Source organism: Acartia tonsa, chromosome 5 (assembly GCF_053477335.1).
Source record: "Acartia tonsa isolate MP-2025a chromosome 5, ASM5347733v1, whole genome shotgun sequence".
Classification (NCBI taxonomy): Eukaryota; Metazoa; Arthropoda; class Copepoda; order Calanoida; family Acartiidae; genus Acartia; species Acartia tonsa.
In genome coordinates, this window is record NC_137264.1 from 13,730,825 (window position 1) to 13,747,963 (window position 17,139).

At 34.5% G+C, this 17,139-nt stretch overlaps 2 protein-coding genes across 2 annotated transcripts in view; one reads left to right on the forward strand and one right to left on the reverse strand.

Annotated features, from left to right (window-relative positions):
* LOC145318814 (polypyrimidine tract-binding protein 2-like) overlaps positions 1-15,420 on the reverse strand; it is a 148,627-nt gene extending 133,207 nt beyond the window's left edge. The window contains exon 1 of the mRNA XM_080160407.1: positions 15,389-15,420. The gene's annotated coding sequence lies outside the window, so the exon portion shown is untranslated. The remainder of the gene's footprint in view (positions 1-15,388) is intronic.
* Uba1 (ubiquitin-like activating enzyme 1) overlaps positions 1-16,503 on the forward strand; it is a 41,570-nt gene extending 25,067 nt beyond the window's left edge. The window contains exons 20-28 of the mRNA XM_080160399.1: positions 4,186-4,279; positions 6,162-6,240; positions 6,757-6,931; positions 7,519-7,626; positions 8,108-8,217; positions 8,941-9,083; positions 9,715-9,880; positions 15,526-15,588; positions 15,948-16,503. Of these exons, the coding sequence (XP_080016525.1) occupies positions 4,186-4,279; positions 6,162-6,240; positions 6,757-6,931; positions 7,519-7,626; positions 8,108-8,217; positions 8,941-9,083; positions 9,715-9,880; positions 15,526-15,532 (882 nt within the window). The 3' untranslated portion in view covers positions 15,533-15,588; positions 15,948-16,503. The remainder of the gene's footprint in view (positions 1-4,185; positions 4,280-6,161; positions 6,241-6,756; positions 6,932-7,518; positions 7,627-8,107; positions 8,218-8,940; positions 9,084-9,714; positions 9,881-15,525; positions 15,589-15,947) is intronic.
* Positions 16,504-17,139: the final 636 nt, after the last annotated feature.

Sequence of the window (17,139 nt, forward strand, 5' to 3'; positions counted from 1 at the left end):
CCAAGACTGAAGTCCCAAAATATAATGGACTAAAATCATGTGGGACTTATGTCAAGCTTCCCTATAATGGAGACCTCCATCTTTTCAGTAATTATCAAAATCTTAAGCTACAGACAAAAAATCTTGTCTACTTTGTATAATAAGATATATCCTTTTTTAAAACATTGTAAAGAATAGTTGAACCTGTTAAAATAACATTAGGGGGGTCAAATCTATCCCAAAAGTTTCAATGTCCTGACAATATCAGTTGAGTTGCTGGCTAGGCCTGTCATCTTACCAAAACAGCTATAACTGTAAGTACAATAACAGCTGTTTTATTATGCCATTTTTATACAAGTGACTTTGAACGGCTGTCATGGCCAGGGAAATAGAGATAAAACATTTTCTCAAAATACAAATGAAACTTTATGGCCAAATGAATTCAGAAATGGGTTACCCTAACCTTTCGGTCAAACAGCTCACAGTGGGATCTTTTGCCAAAAAACGGGACATTAAGGGTAGACAAAAGTAAACATCAATAAAAAAGCTTGTATTTGACGAAATGATGTAATTTCTTTTGCTTTAACTTAAAAATAACATAAATTTTGCTCCTGTTAACTTCTAATGTGCATTTGGTAAGTACGTCTGGCGGTTTTGGAGGAGCGAAGCTACCCTATTTTTAAAAAATCTATAAACCTTCATAACTTTAGTTAGGATAGGAATATTTTAACAAAATAAACGTCTATGTAAATATTTCTTCAATGCAAACAATGTTCGTGAACATGAATATAGCGTCAGGTGCACCCAGTTCGAGTCCCGGCATTTTTAGGTAATTCCAGTATAAGTAAAATAGGACACTAATAAGGCATGTTTTCTAATGTTTTTTTTTACAGATATAAACAACAATAACATAATTTTCAAAACACTTTTGATTTTGTGTTAATACCTTTATTCTAAGTCTAGCTATCTTCATTTAAAGTTTGTTTAAGAATATAAACATAATTGCTTATATTATATTCTCTCTCAAACGTATATTTCTCTCTCTCTCTCTCAGACGCATATACAGTGTGTTTTTTTTTATGAGAACTTTTTTGAAAGCAATTTTACCCCACTTATAGTTATCAGAATTTAATAATTAATGGCTTATTTTCTTCGTTTTTTAAGGGAAATTATGAAACAACCAAAAAAATTACAGTTTTTGTTGAAAAAGTACAGTAAAGTTGAAAATTAAAAACTTAGGTGACAACATCTAAAAATGGTTTTAGCGCATTTTTCTTAAGCTCAAAATTGGATTTTCAGTAGTCGACTTTGGGGGGCCAGTACTTTCTCCCTGATTGAGATATGGCCTTCAAACTTTGACCTATTCTAGTACATGTCCCCAATAGTATCTGTATAAATTTATAGCTCTATATTTCAACTTTGAAGCGTTTTGCAGCCATTCTTGCAAAAGGTAGAATATTTGAACATAAGAAAAATGCGCTAAAACCATTTTTAGATGTTGACACCTAAGTTTTTAATTTTCAACTTTACTGTACTTTTTTAACAAAAACTGTAATTTTTTTGGTTGTTTCATAATTTCCCTTAAAAAACGAAGAAAATAAGCCATTAATAATTAAATTCTGATAATTCAAAAAAGTTCTCATAAAAAAAAACACACTGTATAATGTTTTTGCAATATTATAATTAATCCCCGAATTTGAATTTCTGCTTAACCAAAACCAGTTAGAAATACAATTTTTTTCAGAACACATGAAATTTAGCAAATTTAATTGCTAAAATAAAAGTATTTAGAAGTCATCTTTTTTTAAGGACTCCTTGCTCGCTTAAATGTCTATTAAAACCGCGAGAACGGCAAAAATCGTTAAAAATCACACCTACGGCGGCAAATAACGGCGAAACGGTTGGCCGGAGGCAAATAATGCATAAGTAAAGAAAGTTCCGCCTCAAAAAGTTAGAAAACATTGCAGAGATGACTTAGGACTCTAAAATGACTCCTTCCCCCTCTAACGAGGGAAAATTTCAAATTAACAAGAACGAAATTGTTCAAACCATGCAATGTAAAATGCTCAATTACTCAAAAACGGCCGGGAGGCCCCAGGTTATGAAAACTGTTTTAAACACAATACATGTTGCATATTAATATTATTATTGCAAAACCCGGGGCATCCTGGCCGTTTTTGGGTAAAATGGAGAAAACTGATTTTTTGGGGTTAAAAATCTTAATATTTTTGGTGAAATTTTCTCACAAAATGTCAATTTACACCACCAAAAAAATATTTTTTTTAAATTTTTCTTTAATTAGACATTGGTTCAGGTATCTGAAAAGTACCTCAATCAAAAATTATTTTCATAAGATGAACATAAATGTATTTTTTGTTGCTTTGAAAAAATTGTGTAAAAAAATCTGGAAAATCATCATAACTGAAAAGAAATTTTTCACTACCTTTTTTAAAAATGGCATAAATCCGCCAAAAATGAATATTTTTTAAAATTTCTTTTCTAGCTGTCTACTTACAGCCATTATTAATTCCTAGGATAGATAAAAGTCAATTTTAAATTTTTTGGATGTCCCACTGGATCCCACTGTGCAGCTTAGCCGCACCATGCCAACAAAAATTCTCAAAAACGTCAATTTTTGCCAAATTATGATATCTTTGATGGCGACTGACGGCCAAACGGCTGGTTGGATAGTCTTCGGCTGCATGTCTTTTGAACCAGCCTGGAGTGACTAAGAAAAACCTATCATAGATGTAACTCTCCCATTCAGAGGGGTCGCATAATATCTCATAAAAGAAGATTATATACAGGGTGGGGCAAATAAGACCGGACAAATTCTAACTTCTAAACAAATAAACATAAAATCGTCAATTTTAAAGATTTTATTGAATTTTAAAAACTGGCAAGCAAAATAGGTATATGACTAGTAGATAATTCAACAAAATCGCCGCCAGCCTCAATGACCGCCTCTATCGGCCTCCTCAACCGCCGGCAGGTCCAGGTCAAAATGTACCTGTCAAAGCTGGCGTAGTTCTCCTTGATAGTGGCAATGAGGGAGGTCTTTGTGGTATGGGCACGTCTATTGGTGCATGCTTCAAAGTAGCCCTAGGCCCAAAAGTCCATTGAATTAAGATCGGGCTGCTGGGAGGCCACATTTCCTTAGGAACATGAGTAACCGCCAAATTGATAAAATCCATGTTTTTGCTCTCATTTGGGCTAGGATTTAGCTACAGTGGACTTTAAGTACTCAAAATGCGTGTCTCGATGAGCTTAAGAAACACAAAAAATTTTGGGTCAAATTTCTAACTCCTTCCCTGTCGGGCCCTACTGTTTGTGATTTCTTAAGGCTCAAAATCTTGAAAAATCGATCTCATTTCGGCTAGGATTGAGCTAAAATGGATTTAAACACGGCAAAATGTGTGTCTCAATGAGCCTAAGACACCCACGAAATTTGGGGTCAAGATTCCAACTCCTTCCCTATCGGACCCTACGTTATGTGATTTTGCGCATTAACCACCGGCGCATTTGAAATCTGCCTTGTTGAACATTTGCGCGGCCAGCTCGGTATACACGTCTATCTTCGTTCCAAATTTTTTTTGTGCTAAAAGTTCATTACCTAAGCTTTTTATAGTGTGGTCAAACGTCCTGATTGGTTAAGTAGTTTTGGCGCTATGGCCGTTTAAAGTTTGTCCGGTCTTATTTGCCCCACCCTGTATGTAAAATTGAAAAAAATCACGTAACCTTTCCAATTTATATCTACGTATTTTTCAAAATCTATATTCCTTGGAAAACCTTAACCAAATAAAAAATCCTTTGTGGGGGTGAGTTTTTCGACCAACCATAACTCATACAGCTTGCGCTTGCCTTAAAATTTTTTCATGGGTGTCATGCTTGAACACTCTTAATGTGTATTCATAACCAGTGCAGTGGTGAGATTTCAGATTAAATTAAGGGAATGTCCATTTAGACTTTATTTCCTATTTATTTTTTCTAAATAGCTACCTAGCCAAAGAATTAGTATATCCTCAATTAAAATGTTATTTATATTGCATGACACCATTATCTGCGCAAAGCCATTTTTTTATTGCAGTTTTATTTTGGTAAAATATTTAATGTTTCGTTTATATTACCTCATTAAAAAATATAATATCATCTACATGACCATTTGACCAGTCTTATGACCTTTATGACCACTTATTATTTTACTAGGCTGAAGTGTACGGACTTGAGAAGAACAGAAACAGGGAAGAGATGAAGAGTATTATTTCTATGGTCAATGTACCACCATTTGTGCCTAAATCAGGTATGAATAGTGTGTTTGTGTATGTATGTATGATGAAGAGTATTATTCCTATGGTCAATGTACCACCATTTGTGCCTAAATCAGGTATACATTGTGTGTGTGTGTGTGTGTGTGTATGTCTATGTATGATGAAGAGTATTATTCCTATGGTCAATGTACCACCATTTGTGCCTAAATCAGGTATTCATAGTGTGTGTGTGTGTGTGTGTGTGTGTGTGTGTGTGATGTGTTTGTGTGTATGTCTGTATGATGGAGAGTATTATTTCTATGGTCAATGTACCACCATTTGTGCCTAAATCAGGTATTCATAGTGTGTTTGTGTATGTGTGTGTGTATGTGTGTGGGTGTATAATGAAGAGTATCATTTCTATGGTCAATGTACCACCATTTGTGCCTAAATCAGGTATTGTGTGTGTGTGTGTGTGTTTATGATGAAGAGTATTATTTCTATGGTGAATGTACCACCATTTGTGCCTAAATCAGGTATACATTGTGTGTGTGTGTGTGTATGTATGATGGAGAGTATTATTCCTATGGTCAATGTACCACCATTTGTGCCTAAATCAGGTATACATTGTGTGTGTGTGTGTGTATGTATGTGTATGTATGATGAAGAGTATTATTCCTATGGTCAATGTACCACCATTTGTGCCTAAATCAGGTATACATAGTGTGTGTGTGTGTGTGTGTGTGTGTGTGTGTGTGTGTGTGTGTGTGTGTGTGATGAAGAGTATTATTCCTATGGTCAATGTACCACCATTTGTGCCTAAATCAGTTATTCATAGTGTGTGTGTGTGTGTGTGATGTGTGTGTGTGATGTGTGTGTGTATGATGGAGAGTATTATTTCTATGGTGAATGTACCACCATTTGTGCCTAAATCAGGCATACATAGTGTGTGTGTGTGTGTGTGTGTGTGTGTGTGTGTGATGAAGAGTATTATTTCTATGGTGAATGTACCAGCATTTGTGCCTATATCAGGTATACATAGTGTGTGTGTGTGTGTGTGTGTGTGTGTGTGTGTGTGTGTGTGATGAAGAGTATTATTTCTATGGTGAATGTACCACCATTTGTGCCTAAATCAGGTATACATAGTGTGTGTGTGTGTGTGTGTGTGTGTGTGTGTGTGTGATGAAGAGTATTATTTCTATGGTGAATGTACCAGCATTTGTGCCTAAATCAGGTATAAATAATGTGTGTGTGAGTGTATGGTGAAGGGTATTATTTCTATTGTCAATGTACCACCATTTGTGCCTAAATCAGGTATACACAGTGTGTGTATGTATGTGTATGTATGATGAAGAGTATTATTTCTATTGTCAATGTACCACCATTTGTGCCTAAATCAGGTATACACAGTGTGCGTGTGTGTGTGTGTGTATGATGAAGAGTATTATTTCTATGGTCAATGTACCACCATTTGTGCCTAAATCAGGTATACACAGTGTGCGTGTGTGTGTGTGTATGTATGATGAAGAGTATTATTTCTATGGTCAATGTACCACCATTTGTGCCTAAATCAGGTATACATAGTGTGTGTGTGTGTGTGTGTGTGATGAGTCTGTATTTGATCCGTATGGGTGGAAAAACTAATGTGAAAATCTCATCAAGTTTCTATTTTCAATTTAAATTTTCGAAAGAGAGAGGGGGAAAAGCTTGTTTCCACCTAAACTTTTCAATTAAAAAACTTCTCTGATCTGCAGTCTAAAGAAGGTGAAAAAGCTAATATCATGAAAAGAAAGCTAGAGGGGTAAAAATTAAATATTTTTGCAACCGGGGAAACTTTTGTTCGACAACTGTTTCTAATATATGTTTAATGAGTCTAATAGAAATCAGTCAATTTGCCTTCAGTAGCGCAGCTACCTCACAATTATGTTATTACAGGTGTAAAGATAGCTGTGACAGATACTGAGGCCCAGCAGCTGAACAATGAGGCCTCTTCTGATAGCAATACCCTTGACAAGTAAGTTTTTAACTTTGATAATAGAGAGCTATCCCACAAATTGAAAAAATACCACAGATTAATTTTTTTCAGCTAAAAATTCTTTTTCTATGTGTACGTAAAAAAAACTGAGTTAAGAAATGGCTATTTATTGTAGTAAATAACATTCCTACTCTTAATCTAAATGACCTTAATTGTAAGATAACAAAACCCAAATCATTTATTATTAAATAAGATATTATTTTAGTAAAATTTGAGGGGTGTATATTCTACATGGGATCCCCTGCTCAGGGGGGAGGGGGGGGAATAAAAAATAAGTAGTTGGAAGGGAAAAAAATGTAAAAATTAAGAAAACTAAAAACATTTTTTTCCATTTTCCCCCCTACTTGGTGAGAAAAAACTAGGGGGGGGGGGGGAATTAAAATTTTTGTAGCCGGGGGAAAAAAAATAAATCTTGTGCAGAATATACACCCCTATAAAATTTATAAACTGTATTACCTAGTGTCCCATAAAAATTGAAACAAAATATCAATTTAGGTTACTTGCTGAAATCAAAAGCCCGGCCGACTTCCGCGCCGAGAAGTTGCGCATCACTCCGCTGGAGTTTGAGAAGGACGATGACAGCAACCAGCACATTGACTTCATCGTTGCTACCAGCAACCTCAGGGCCACCAACTACTCCATTCCCCCGGCTGATAGGCTCAAATCTAAGGTAGGAAGTTGTTATGATTCTGAGGGGGTTGTGGATAGGTCATAGGTCTGTTAATTATGGTGGTCCCTACAGTTTTTTAAAAAAAGTTTTCTTATTCATTGACTTAACAACTTTGAAGACTTTTATTGAATTTTATTTGGTTGGTTGAGTTCCAAACATTTCAACCACTAATTGTAATCTACAGAAGGGACAAGTCTATGTATAATCATTGGGGATGTACTTCAATTTATTAACCAATGTCTTATCTTATATAAAGATATGATGTTTGATTTTTCCTTCTCTTTTATACTTAAATGCATTTAAGAAGATAAGGTTTTAATGATGATTTTAATTTTAATTGCATTATCAAACTAGCGGCTGAGCCCCAGCATCTAGTGGCTCTGTATCAGAAGGGGTAGGAAAGAACAGAAAAATATCCTAGAACAATTCCAAGACTTAAATCTAAAAACGAAATAGCCTAAAACCATCCAAGGAATGATGTAAATCTTCCCTGAAATGAAACGTTACAGTAGTTCTCGAAATCTTAAGCATTAGACAAAAAAACTTACTACTTTATACAATAGGATTAAATATGCAATTTTGTTCAGGGTATTGCTGGCCGTATTATCCCAGCCATCGCTACGACCACAAGTATGGTGGCTGGCTTCGTTACTTTGGAGCTGTACAAACTTGTCCAGGGACATACAAACATTGAGGTAAGGAGCTTCAAAGTATCCCAGAAGTTCAGTTTATAGTTGTTTATCGCATCGTATTATAGACAGCTTTCCGCGGATAGTGAAATGTAAAATTATGAGATCAGTAGTAAATTGTCTTTGATACGAAAAACGGTACATGATTTTTCAGTATGGCTTTTCAAAACTAGTTCTAATCCATTGGATATTAATCTTTTTCTTAGCCATACTTGAATTTAGTTTCTACACTTTAGGCCTCTATGTGGTTATAAAAGAAGGACTGATTTAGTTCACACCACCTTAAATTAAAAAATGAAAAGAAATTTTTGGAGGTGTTTCTACCCCATCCCTTATGGCCCTACACTTAACAGAATCTTTTGTAGGAACTGAATGAACTAAATTCAACTGCCCTAAATCATTCATAAAAATCAAAACGCTAGTTCAGGATATAAACCGGTTTTTTTTTGTTATGAAACGTCCTCTTTAAATGTTCATTTAATTTCAGGTATTCAAGAATGGTTTTGCCAACCTGGCGTTGCCCTTCATCACATTTTCTGAGCCCATCCAAGCACCAAAGTTAAAGTATTACGACACCGAGTGGACCCTTTGGGACAGGTATGTGACTATAATATATAGTTGGATTATAATAAGAAGTTCAGCTTCTCTATAACTAGAGTACATCCGTCCATCCAAGCGCCAAAGTTAAAGTATTACGACACCGAGCAGACCCTTTGGGACATGTATGTTGGTGGAAAAGGACATGAATAGTAGCGTAGCTACGCTATAACTAAAGAATATCCGTTTGTCCTTCGTTACAGCAGTTTTTACTTCATTTATCCTGATACGTAGCTGTTGCATCTCTTCATGAATCATCATGCATAAGAATTCAACAACTTTCACCCCTTGTTCTTTGAATATTTAGGATGACAGACTGAGAATATATGATGACTTGAAAAGTAAAAGGGTAGAAAACTTTATAAAACAATGCTTATTAATTCTCTTTCATTTGTATATTTTAGCAAATAAACCTTTAATAGTTATTTATATCATTGTATTATAGACAGCTTTCCGTGAATATTAAAATAAAAAAATTTAGAAGGCCCGTGTTAACAAAACTAGTTTTAATTTGATGATTTTTATTCTAATATTCTTAGAAATTAAAATGTTATTCGATTTTATACATGATTTTTCAGTATGATGAGAACCGGTTCTATTGAATTGTATTTCATTGAAAATATGAAAATATCGGTTTCGAAGCCATACGGAAAAATCATATTTAGAACAAAACTATAATCTTGATATTGCTTTAATACTTAAATTATATTTCTCTTTGTTTAGATTCGAGGTTCACTCAGTGAAAGAGGATGGTACCGAGATGACCATGAAGGACTTTATCGACTACTTTGAGAGGGAACACAAGCTTGAGATTACAATGTTGAGTCAAGGAGTATCCATGCTCTACTCATTCTTCATGCAGAAAGGTAGGCAATATATCCCAGGGATCTAAAGGGATAAGACAGTGGTCGATAAATTGATGTATATATATCCCTAATGTTATTACTTAAAATTGCCCCTTCTGCAGATTACAATGAGTGGTTGAAACGTTTGAACACTCAACTTAATAAACCAACCAATAAAATGCAGTTTAAGTCCCCAAAGTTGTTGAGGCAACGAATATGAAAACGTTGTTGTAAATTCCATTTCCCCCCCCCCCCCCCCTCTCTCTCTCTCTCTCTGAGAGCATCAAGTATAGTACAGTAACAGGATGTCTGTTTGTCTTAATGTACAAAATGGTATCTTAAACGGCAGGACTGATCAAACCACAATTAGGTTTTATGCTATTTAGATTTTTTTCGTAGATTTTACAATTTTGTAGAAATCATTTAATGTAAAGTTTTAATGCTGCTAGTTTCAACCAACCAATCAAAAATTGGTGTCTTAAGTTTTAAGCCAACGAATAACGGACCGAATTTTAAAAAAAACTTTGGTTACTAGTATCATTTACAGCCCAATGTATTTTCCCTTCCTGTATTATGTATATGATTCGCTTCTTATGGAAGTTTTCATATATTTCATTTTCATCATTTGTACATTTTCTTGTTTTTTGTTTAGCTAAACGTGAGGAGCGTATGACAATGGCCCTGAGTGAGGTGGTGCGCACTGTGAGCAAGAAGGATATCGAGGACCACGTGGAGGCTCTGGTCCTGGAGCTATGCTGCAATGACACGGAGGGAGAGGATGTTGAGGTCCCATATGTCAAATACAACCTTCCCAAAAGGTACAAAACTAACTTTTTGTGAAAGATATCCTATTATATAAAGTAGTAACCTTTTTCTGTAGCTAAGGATCTCGCTAAGCATTGAACCGATATGTTCCTTATTTATATGGAAACTTCTTATCGATCCCGGGATGGTTTTAGGCTATTACTTTTGTATAAAAAGTCTTGGTATGGTTTTAGGCTATTTTTCTGCTCTTCCATTTTCTCTCGAATATAGAGCCCCCTGAATACTAGGGGCGCAGCCGCTAGTTATTATTAAAGTCGTTGTCGACTGTCTGATTTTCAGACACTAAGTTAATGTAAAGGGGGTCATTTAATAAGGTATTTTCCGTCAAGTTGAGTGTAACCTTTTATTTACTTGTTTTACTTGTATGTGGTTTCTTCGGTAAGCTCGTAAAGCCATGATGAAGAATTCAGTCTCTGCTGGTTAATTTTTTCTCGCTCATCCACTGAACTAGTCTTTTTTTAAATTTTGTCACTTGTCTGATACTTTTTATGTCACTTGGTAATGAGTTCCAAATATCTGCCGTTCTCACTGTGAAAAAGTTTTTTCTAATTTCTAGGTTAGATCTCTCTTTTATTATGTTTAAAGAGTCTGTTTGTGATCTTGTAACTGTTCTTTCTGGGTTCACTTCCGGGTGTCTATAATTACACTTCACATGTCCAATATTTGTGATTAACTTGTGCATCTGAATAAGATCGAACATAAGTCTCCTTTTTTCTAGACTCCAAAGACCAAGCTCTTTCAGTTTTTCAACATAATCTTTACCTTGAAGTCCAGAAATCATTTTGACAGCTTTAACTTGTACTTCTTCTAAAACAGATATATCATTGACCTGCCAGGGGGACCAGGCTACACTTGAGAATTCCATGTGTGGGCGGACATATTGTTTATACAACCTCAAGAACACTACTTTGTCTCTGTAATGAAAACATCGAGAAATTTGGCCTAAGACAACTCTTGCTCTGTTTGCAGCTTCTTGACAATGCTTTGATGGTTTTAGATCAGATGATATTGTAACGCCAATGTCTCTCTCATATTCATCTTCTTCCAATTCTTCTCCCTTTATAAAATATTTAGTTTTGGGGTTGTTTCTTCCAAAATGCATAACTTTACATTTTTTAATGTTAAAAGCCATAGACCACTTTTCACTCCATTCATAAAGTTTATTTAATCCATCTTGAAGTTCCTGGGTATTTTTTTGATTTTTAATACATTTACCAGCCTTTGTGTCATCAGCGAACTTTTTGATCAAATCAATAATCAATTTAACACAATCATCCAGGTCATTTATAAAAATGACAAATAACAATGGTCCCAGTACTGATCCTTGTGGTACACCTGAGCCTACCTCTGTTTCTTTTGAATTAGCGCCATTAACACAGACCCATTGTGATCGATTTGTTAACCAGTCTGTTATCCAGCATAACAACTTACCACGTATGCCATGAGCTTTGAGTTTCAGTGCCAACTTGGAGTGGGAAATTTTGTCAAAAGCTTTGCTGAAGTCCAGATAAATGACATCTACTGGGTCCCCTTGGTCTATACATTTTGTGATAAAATCCATGAATTCAAGCAAATTAGTTTGACAGGACCTGTTCTTTGTAAATCCATGTTGAGAAGTGTTGATAAGTTTGTTTCTTATAAGATGTTCAGTTATTTTATCTCTGATGATACTTTCCAGCAGTTTACAGGCCACACTTGTTAACGAAACTGGTCTATAGTTTGAAGCCTTGCCTTTTGATCCTTTTTTGAAAATAGGTATCACCTTTGCCTTTTTCCATTCTGTAGGAACACACCCTTTACTGAGAGATTCCTGAAAAAGGATTTGTAGAGGTATACTTATCACAAATTTAAGTTTAATCAACAAGGTTGTTGATATTCCATCTGGTCCAGGAGCTTTACGAGGTTTCAGTTTGTCAATTTTATCTTCTATATCCTGTTTAGTTATTATCAGATCCTCAATAGGAGAATCAAACACTAGATCCTCAATATTATTGACATTAACATTATCTTTACTGAAAACGCTGCTAAAATGTTCATTCAAAATATCAGCCATCTTTTTTCCATCACTAGTCACTGTGTTGTGTTCATCTAAAAGTGGACCAATACCAGTCTTCTTGCCAAGCCTAGACTTGACATATTTATTAAAGCTATTTTTACCTTCATTTACATTTTGTTTAGATATTCGAACTTCAACTTTTTTCTTGGCATTTCTAATAGCTTTTTTGGTCACTTTCTCAGCATCTTTATAGTTTTTAGTATCACTTTCACTTTTTGTCAATTTCATTTTCTTGTACAATCTGGATTTTTTTCGTAGCATTCTTTTTATATAATTGTTCATCCATATAGGTTTAGAATTATCACTTGTTGTAGTTATTAAGGGCACATGTTTATAGATCACTGTGTTTAACTTTTGTTTAAAATTCGCCCAATTTAAATTCACGTCATCATTGCTTAAAAGGTTAGGCCAATCAACATTTGCAATTTCATCTTTTAATTCACTATAATTAGCTCTAGACCAGTTTAATTTCACATCATTATTGTTAGTAGAGACAAAGTCAAAACTAGGGATGGGAATCCGTCGAATTTTTGGGCCGGATTCGGATTCCGGATTCTGAAGGAATCCGTCAAAAAAAGTGACGGATTCTTGCGGATTCCGGATTCTTATTTTTGGCGGATTCCGGATTCGTATTCTGGATTCTAGCAGTATTTTAAAAGGCCGTCCGTCACAGAGGGATAGCTTTTTTCGTTAATTTATCACTATGTTACTTGGTTGAAGCCTTGATTTGTTTAAAGTGTTGACTTCCAGCATAACTAAAACATTTACATCACATTAGTAATTATTAAAATTTGTTATGTAGAAAAATTTTTTTATCTTTGCCTTCAAACAGAGGGAGTTGTAAGAAAAAAGACGGTAATTTTAGCCTACCAATTTAGAATCCGAAATCCGCTATAAAAAACGGATTCCGGATTCGGATTCCAAAATTGGCCGAAAATTGGGCGGATTCCGGATTCGGATTCCGGATCCGGATTCCCATCACTAGTCAAAACATGTTCTAATTAAAATCATAACATGATCACTATTGGACAGAGGTCCCAGATTTTCTGCATTTAAAACACAGTCATTATTGCAGAGAACTAGGTCTAGGATATTATTTTTACTGTGTGTAGGAAAGTCAACGTATTGACTAAAATTATTGTCAATACAAGAGTTCAAAAAATCACTGCTAAAAGCATCACTTGTTAAATTGTTCCAGTCTATTTTAGGAAAATTTATATCACCAATAATCAACGAGTCTTTTGGTGCATTTTTAATCAGGTTACATAACATTTCATTGTTAGCTTTGCTACTACTTGGAGGTCTGTAAATAAGAAAAATGTTCATATCACAAAGTGAAGTCGATATTCTAAAATGAGCATACTGGTTAAAATCACTAAGGTTGTCAATAGATAAAACTGCTAGTCCATTTTTAGCATAAACTAAAATTCCTCCTCCAATTCCATTTGTAGTATCAGTTCTGTCTTTTCTTAAATCCGAAATTAAATCATATCCAATTACTTTAAGAACATTATCACTTATAGTTTTGTTACACCAACTTTCTGTTATTAAAATAATATCAGGTTTAAAATTGTGAGCTGTAGCCTCTAAATCTGGAAGCTTACTAAGAATACTCTGGGCGTTGGTATAGAGTAATGTAAGCCCTCCACATTTTACTCCTTGTCCGTCTCCACCTGGTCCTCCTCCTCCTCTGTCTCCGTTCTGTTGTTCATCTCCTCTCCTCTCACTCCTCTCATTCTTTTTTCTCTTATTGTCTTTTCTGGTGTTCTGGCTCTTTTCATTGAAACACTCCTCTCCATATGTGTTTTTTGACTGGTTCCTCTCGATCCCCTGCCTCTGCTCCTTCCCCTTGGGCCGCCCCTTGCCCCTTGTCCGTCCTGTTTCTTGACTAGGATCATTCTTTTCTGTCCTTTCGGATCCACTAGCTTCCATTCCGAGTTTAAAGAAACCTCAGGATCAAGTTCAAGGTTTCTTTTTGTTACCTCCTTGGATAGGTCGTCCTCCTCTTTCCTCTGCTGTTTGGTAAGATCTGGAACAATATTTACTTCATAATAATCAGCTGAATCCTTTAATCTTTTAGCATGAGACAGAATATTTTCCTTCATTGTTATTGCTTTAACACCAAGTTGAACAGGACGAATTTTGCCATCATCTGTTTTTTCTCCCAGTCTTCTTATAAATTTAATATCATCCTTGCCAAAAGTAACAGATATCTCCTCCATAATCTCCATAATACAATCAATATCATACTGTTTCCTGTCCAATCCAGATCCAGCTTCAGATGATTCAAGCAGGTTGTGTATAATAAGATTACATTTCTTCTCTTCTCGTTCTCTAATTTCACTAAAAATTATTTGCTGTGTTGTCTCCACATTTTTAGCAATCATATCCTCGTTCTTCTTACTTTTTTCTTTCACTATTTTAACCTCCTCAGCCAGGGCATCTTGCGAAGTTTTGTTATCAGTGACATCCTTTCTAAGTTGTGTAAGATCTTTATTCAATTGTTTGATCTTTTTATCGAAAATTACACCAACTTTTTTGCAATGATCACAGGTCCAGGACAGGGAATTTCCTTCTCTTGTTTCTTCTATCAAGTATTTCAGCAGATCTTTACTAATATTAGAACATTCTGGATGTGTGTATTCTTCACACACATGGCAGGGTACACACACAGATCTCTTCAATGGCTGTTTGCAGGCTAGGCAGGTGTATTTTTTATTTCCAGACATCTTGACACGGCTAGTTTTGCTTGGTTCACTCCACAGACAATATTACATACAATAAAACAATATATTCAACTCTCCCCCTACCCTACCGAGATGTGGTACGTACGGGGGGGCCCTCGCGGAACCTGTGAGAGAGAATATATAAACAATCACAATTAAATTACAAGACAATACAGAGCTTGGGTGTCTTTTTTTTTCTTATCTTTTTTTAACTAAAAACTTTTTTTGGAAAAATACCTTATCTTTTTTTGGATTTTAGGTTTACTTTTTTTTAGAACCTTTTATTTTTATTTTTCTTGTAGGTTTATTTTTTTTAGAACCTTTTTTTCTTTTTCTTTAGTTTTTTTTTGTTTTTTTTTTATAGGTATTAATAAAGCTAGGTATCTTTTCTTTTCTTTCTTTACATTAGGTATTATGAATATATTAAGACAATCTTTTTTTGCTACAATTAGCAAACTCTGTATTATCAGGGTTAAGGTGTTAGCAACAGGAACAAATATCCTGCAATGGTTATTTAATTGTTAGTGTGTTAGGTTATATTCAAACATTGACATAAATTATAATTTCCGATATATCATTTCACAATATATTCTTCATTATAACTTTCCTGGGTATTATAGTAGTACAGGAGGGTTATTTATTACGCCTCAACTGTTTCTCCAATTCTCAACAGAACATTTTTCCGGCACCCGCCGGGGAAGACATTTTTATATGAAAAATCTCTTGTAGAAGTGAATCAAGCAATACTAGCTTGGTCGTTTAAATGATGTTATAAAAACAGAGCAACCGTTTTAGAGATATTAAGTAATATACGTAGGTCCTGACCTACATACATAATATAAGTTTTTATTTGTAGAACCTGACCAGTGAGCGACGAACAAGAATTAAATCTCAATTCCGAGTCTAGTATTCAAGATAGGTAAGAATTTTATATACGCTTGCAGTAGCGCGGCTACTTTATAACTACGTTAAATCATAACTCCTTTTGGCTTCGAAACTAGTTACTATTCGCAGGATTATAACCAGTTCTAAGCCATACTAAAAAATCATGTGTATTATCAAATACTAAATAAAAATGATAATAACCATACTAGTCTTTCTAGCCTGGATCTTTGGCTCTTCAGGATTAACAAAACTTGTTTTTATTTTATTATTCATGTTGATATCCGCGGAAATATGATACAATGCGAAACATAATGAATCATCGATTTTTATAAGCGTAGTAGCTGTAGCCAAATTATTTCATGGCATTAAACTAATCGAAAATTATAATTTCAGCGTTTCCGAAATTGAACCTCCCTCATTACCAAACGAAATGGACGAACCATCCCCTCCTACTCCACCACCTTCTTCAAGATTCTGTTCACTTTTCTGAACTCTGGCTTCATCACTGGACAACAGCTGATCCAACACATTTTGGCGGGAAATATTTTCTGTACTCTGCTGCACATCAGCTGTCTTTGGCGCCATATATTTGGCGGGAAATCTAAAAACCACGTGTTCAGTAAAGTCATCATTATAATATATTTAAAAATTAACTTAGTGCATTCGTACTTATGTATTTATAATTATTATTAATATTTTATATGAAAAATAAACCCAAATTTTGAATGGGATTAGTTTTGCTTTAGCTTTTAATTTTACCGAATGAGGGATGAAAATTCAACGTGAAATTTCTTGTAAATAATCTTGCTTTGATCAGGAATATTTTAAGTATACTTGTGCTCTTATATATATATTATATAGTGTTTTTTTATTGTAATTATCATAAGTTTTTTTAAATTGTGTATGTAATTGTGCACTAGAAATATGAAAAAATAAATAAGTGAATTTAGTTTTTGTTCTATAATTTTAATATTCTTAGTAGTTAATATTTATTAATACATGCATGTTATTTATTTTCAGATATTTTGTTTGATTTTAAAGCTAGTGATAAAGTCCATTATTTCATATGACTTTTGAAATACTATTTTCTTAAGAGTGTAACATTAGAGGGGGAAGGGGTTAAATAACTCCATGTGCCGACTTTCAATTTGGTCTTTGAATAATAGTTAATAGCCTTGTAATTATTAACGCATCTAAGTCGACAGAAAAGAGCAGAAGGTAATTCGCTATCGGACGAAAAAGGTTCACAAGACTTGGGCTAGGTAGTTGCTTGGGTTATAAATCCTCTAGTATTATATTTTTTCAGTTTTTTTCCCCATTTTAAATACAAATTGGGATTACAAAAATACATCCTTCAAGTCGACAGAAAAGAGCAGAAGGTAATTCGCTATCAGACGAAAAAGGTCCACAAGACTTGGGCTAGGTAGTTGCTTGGGTTATAAATCCTCTAGTATTATATTTTTTCAGTTTTTTCCCATTTTAAATACAATTTGGGAGTACAAAAATACATCCTTCCAAGTTGTTTCTTAAGTCGATAGCTTTTTTAGTAGTAATAAGTTACTGATGATAATCAGGGAGGGATGGA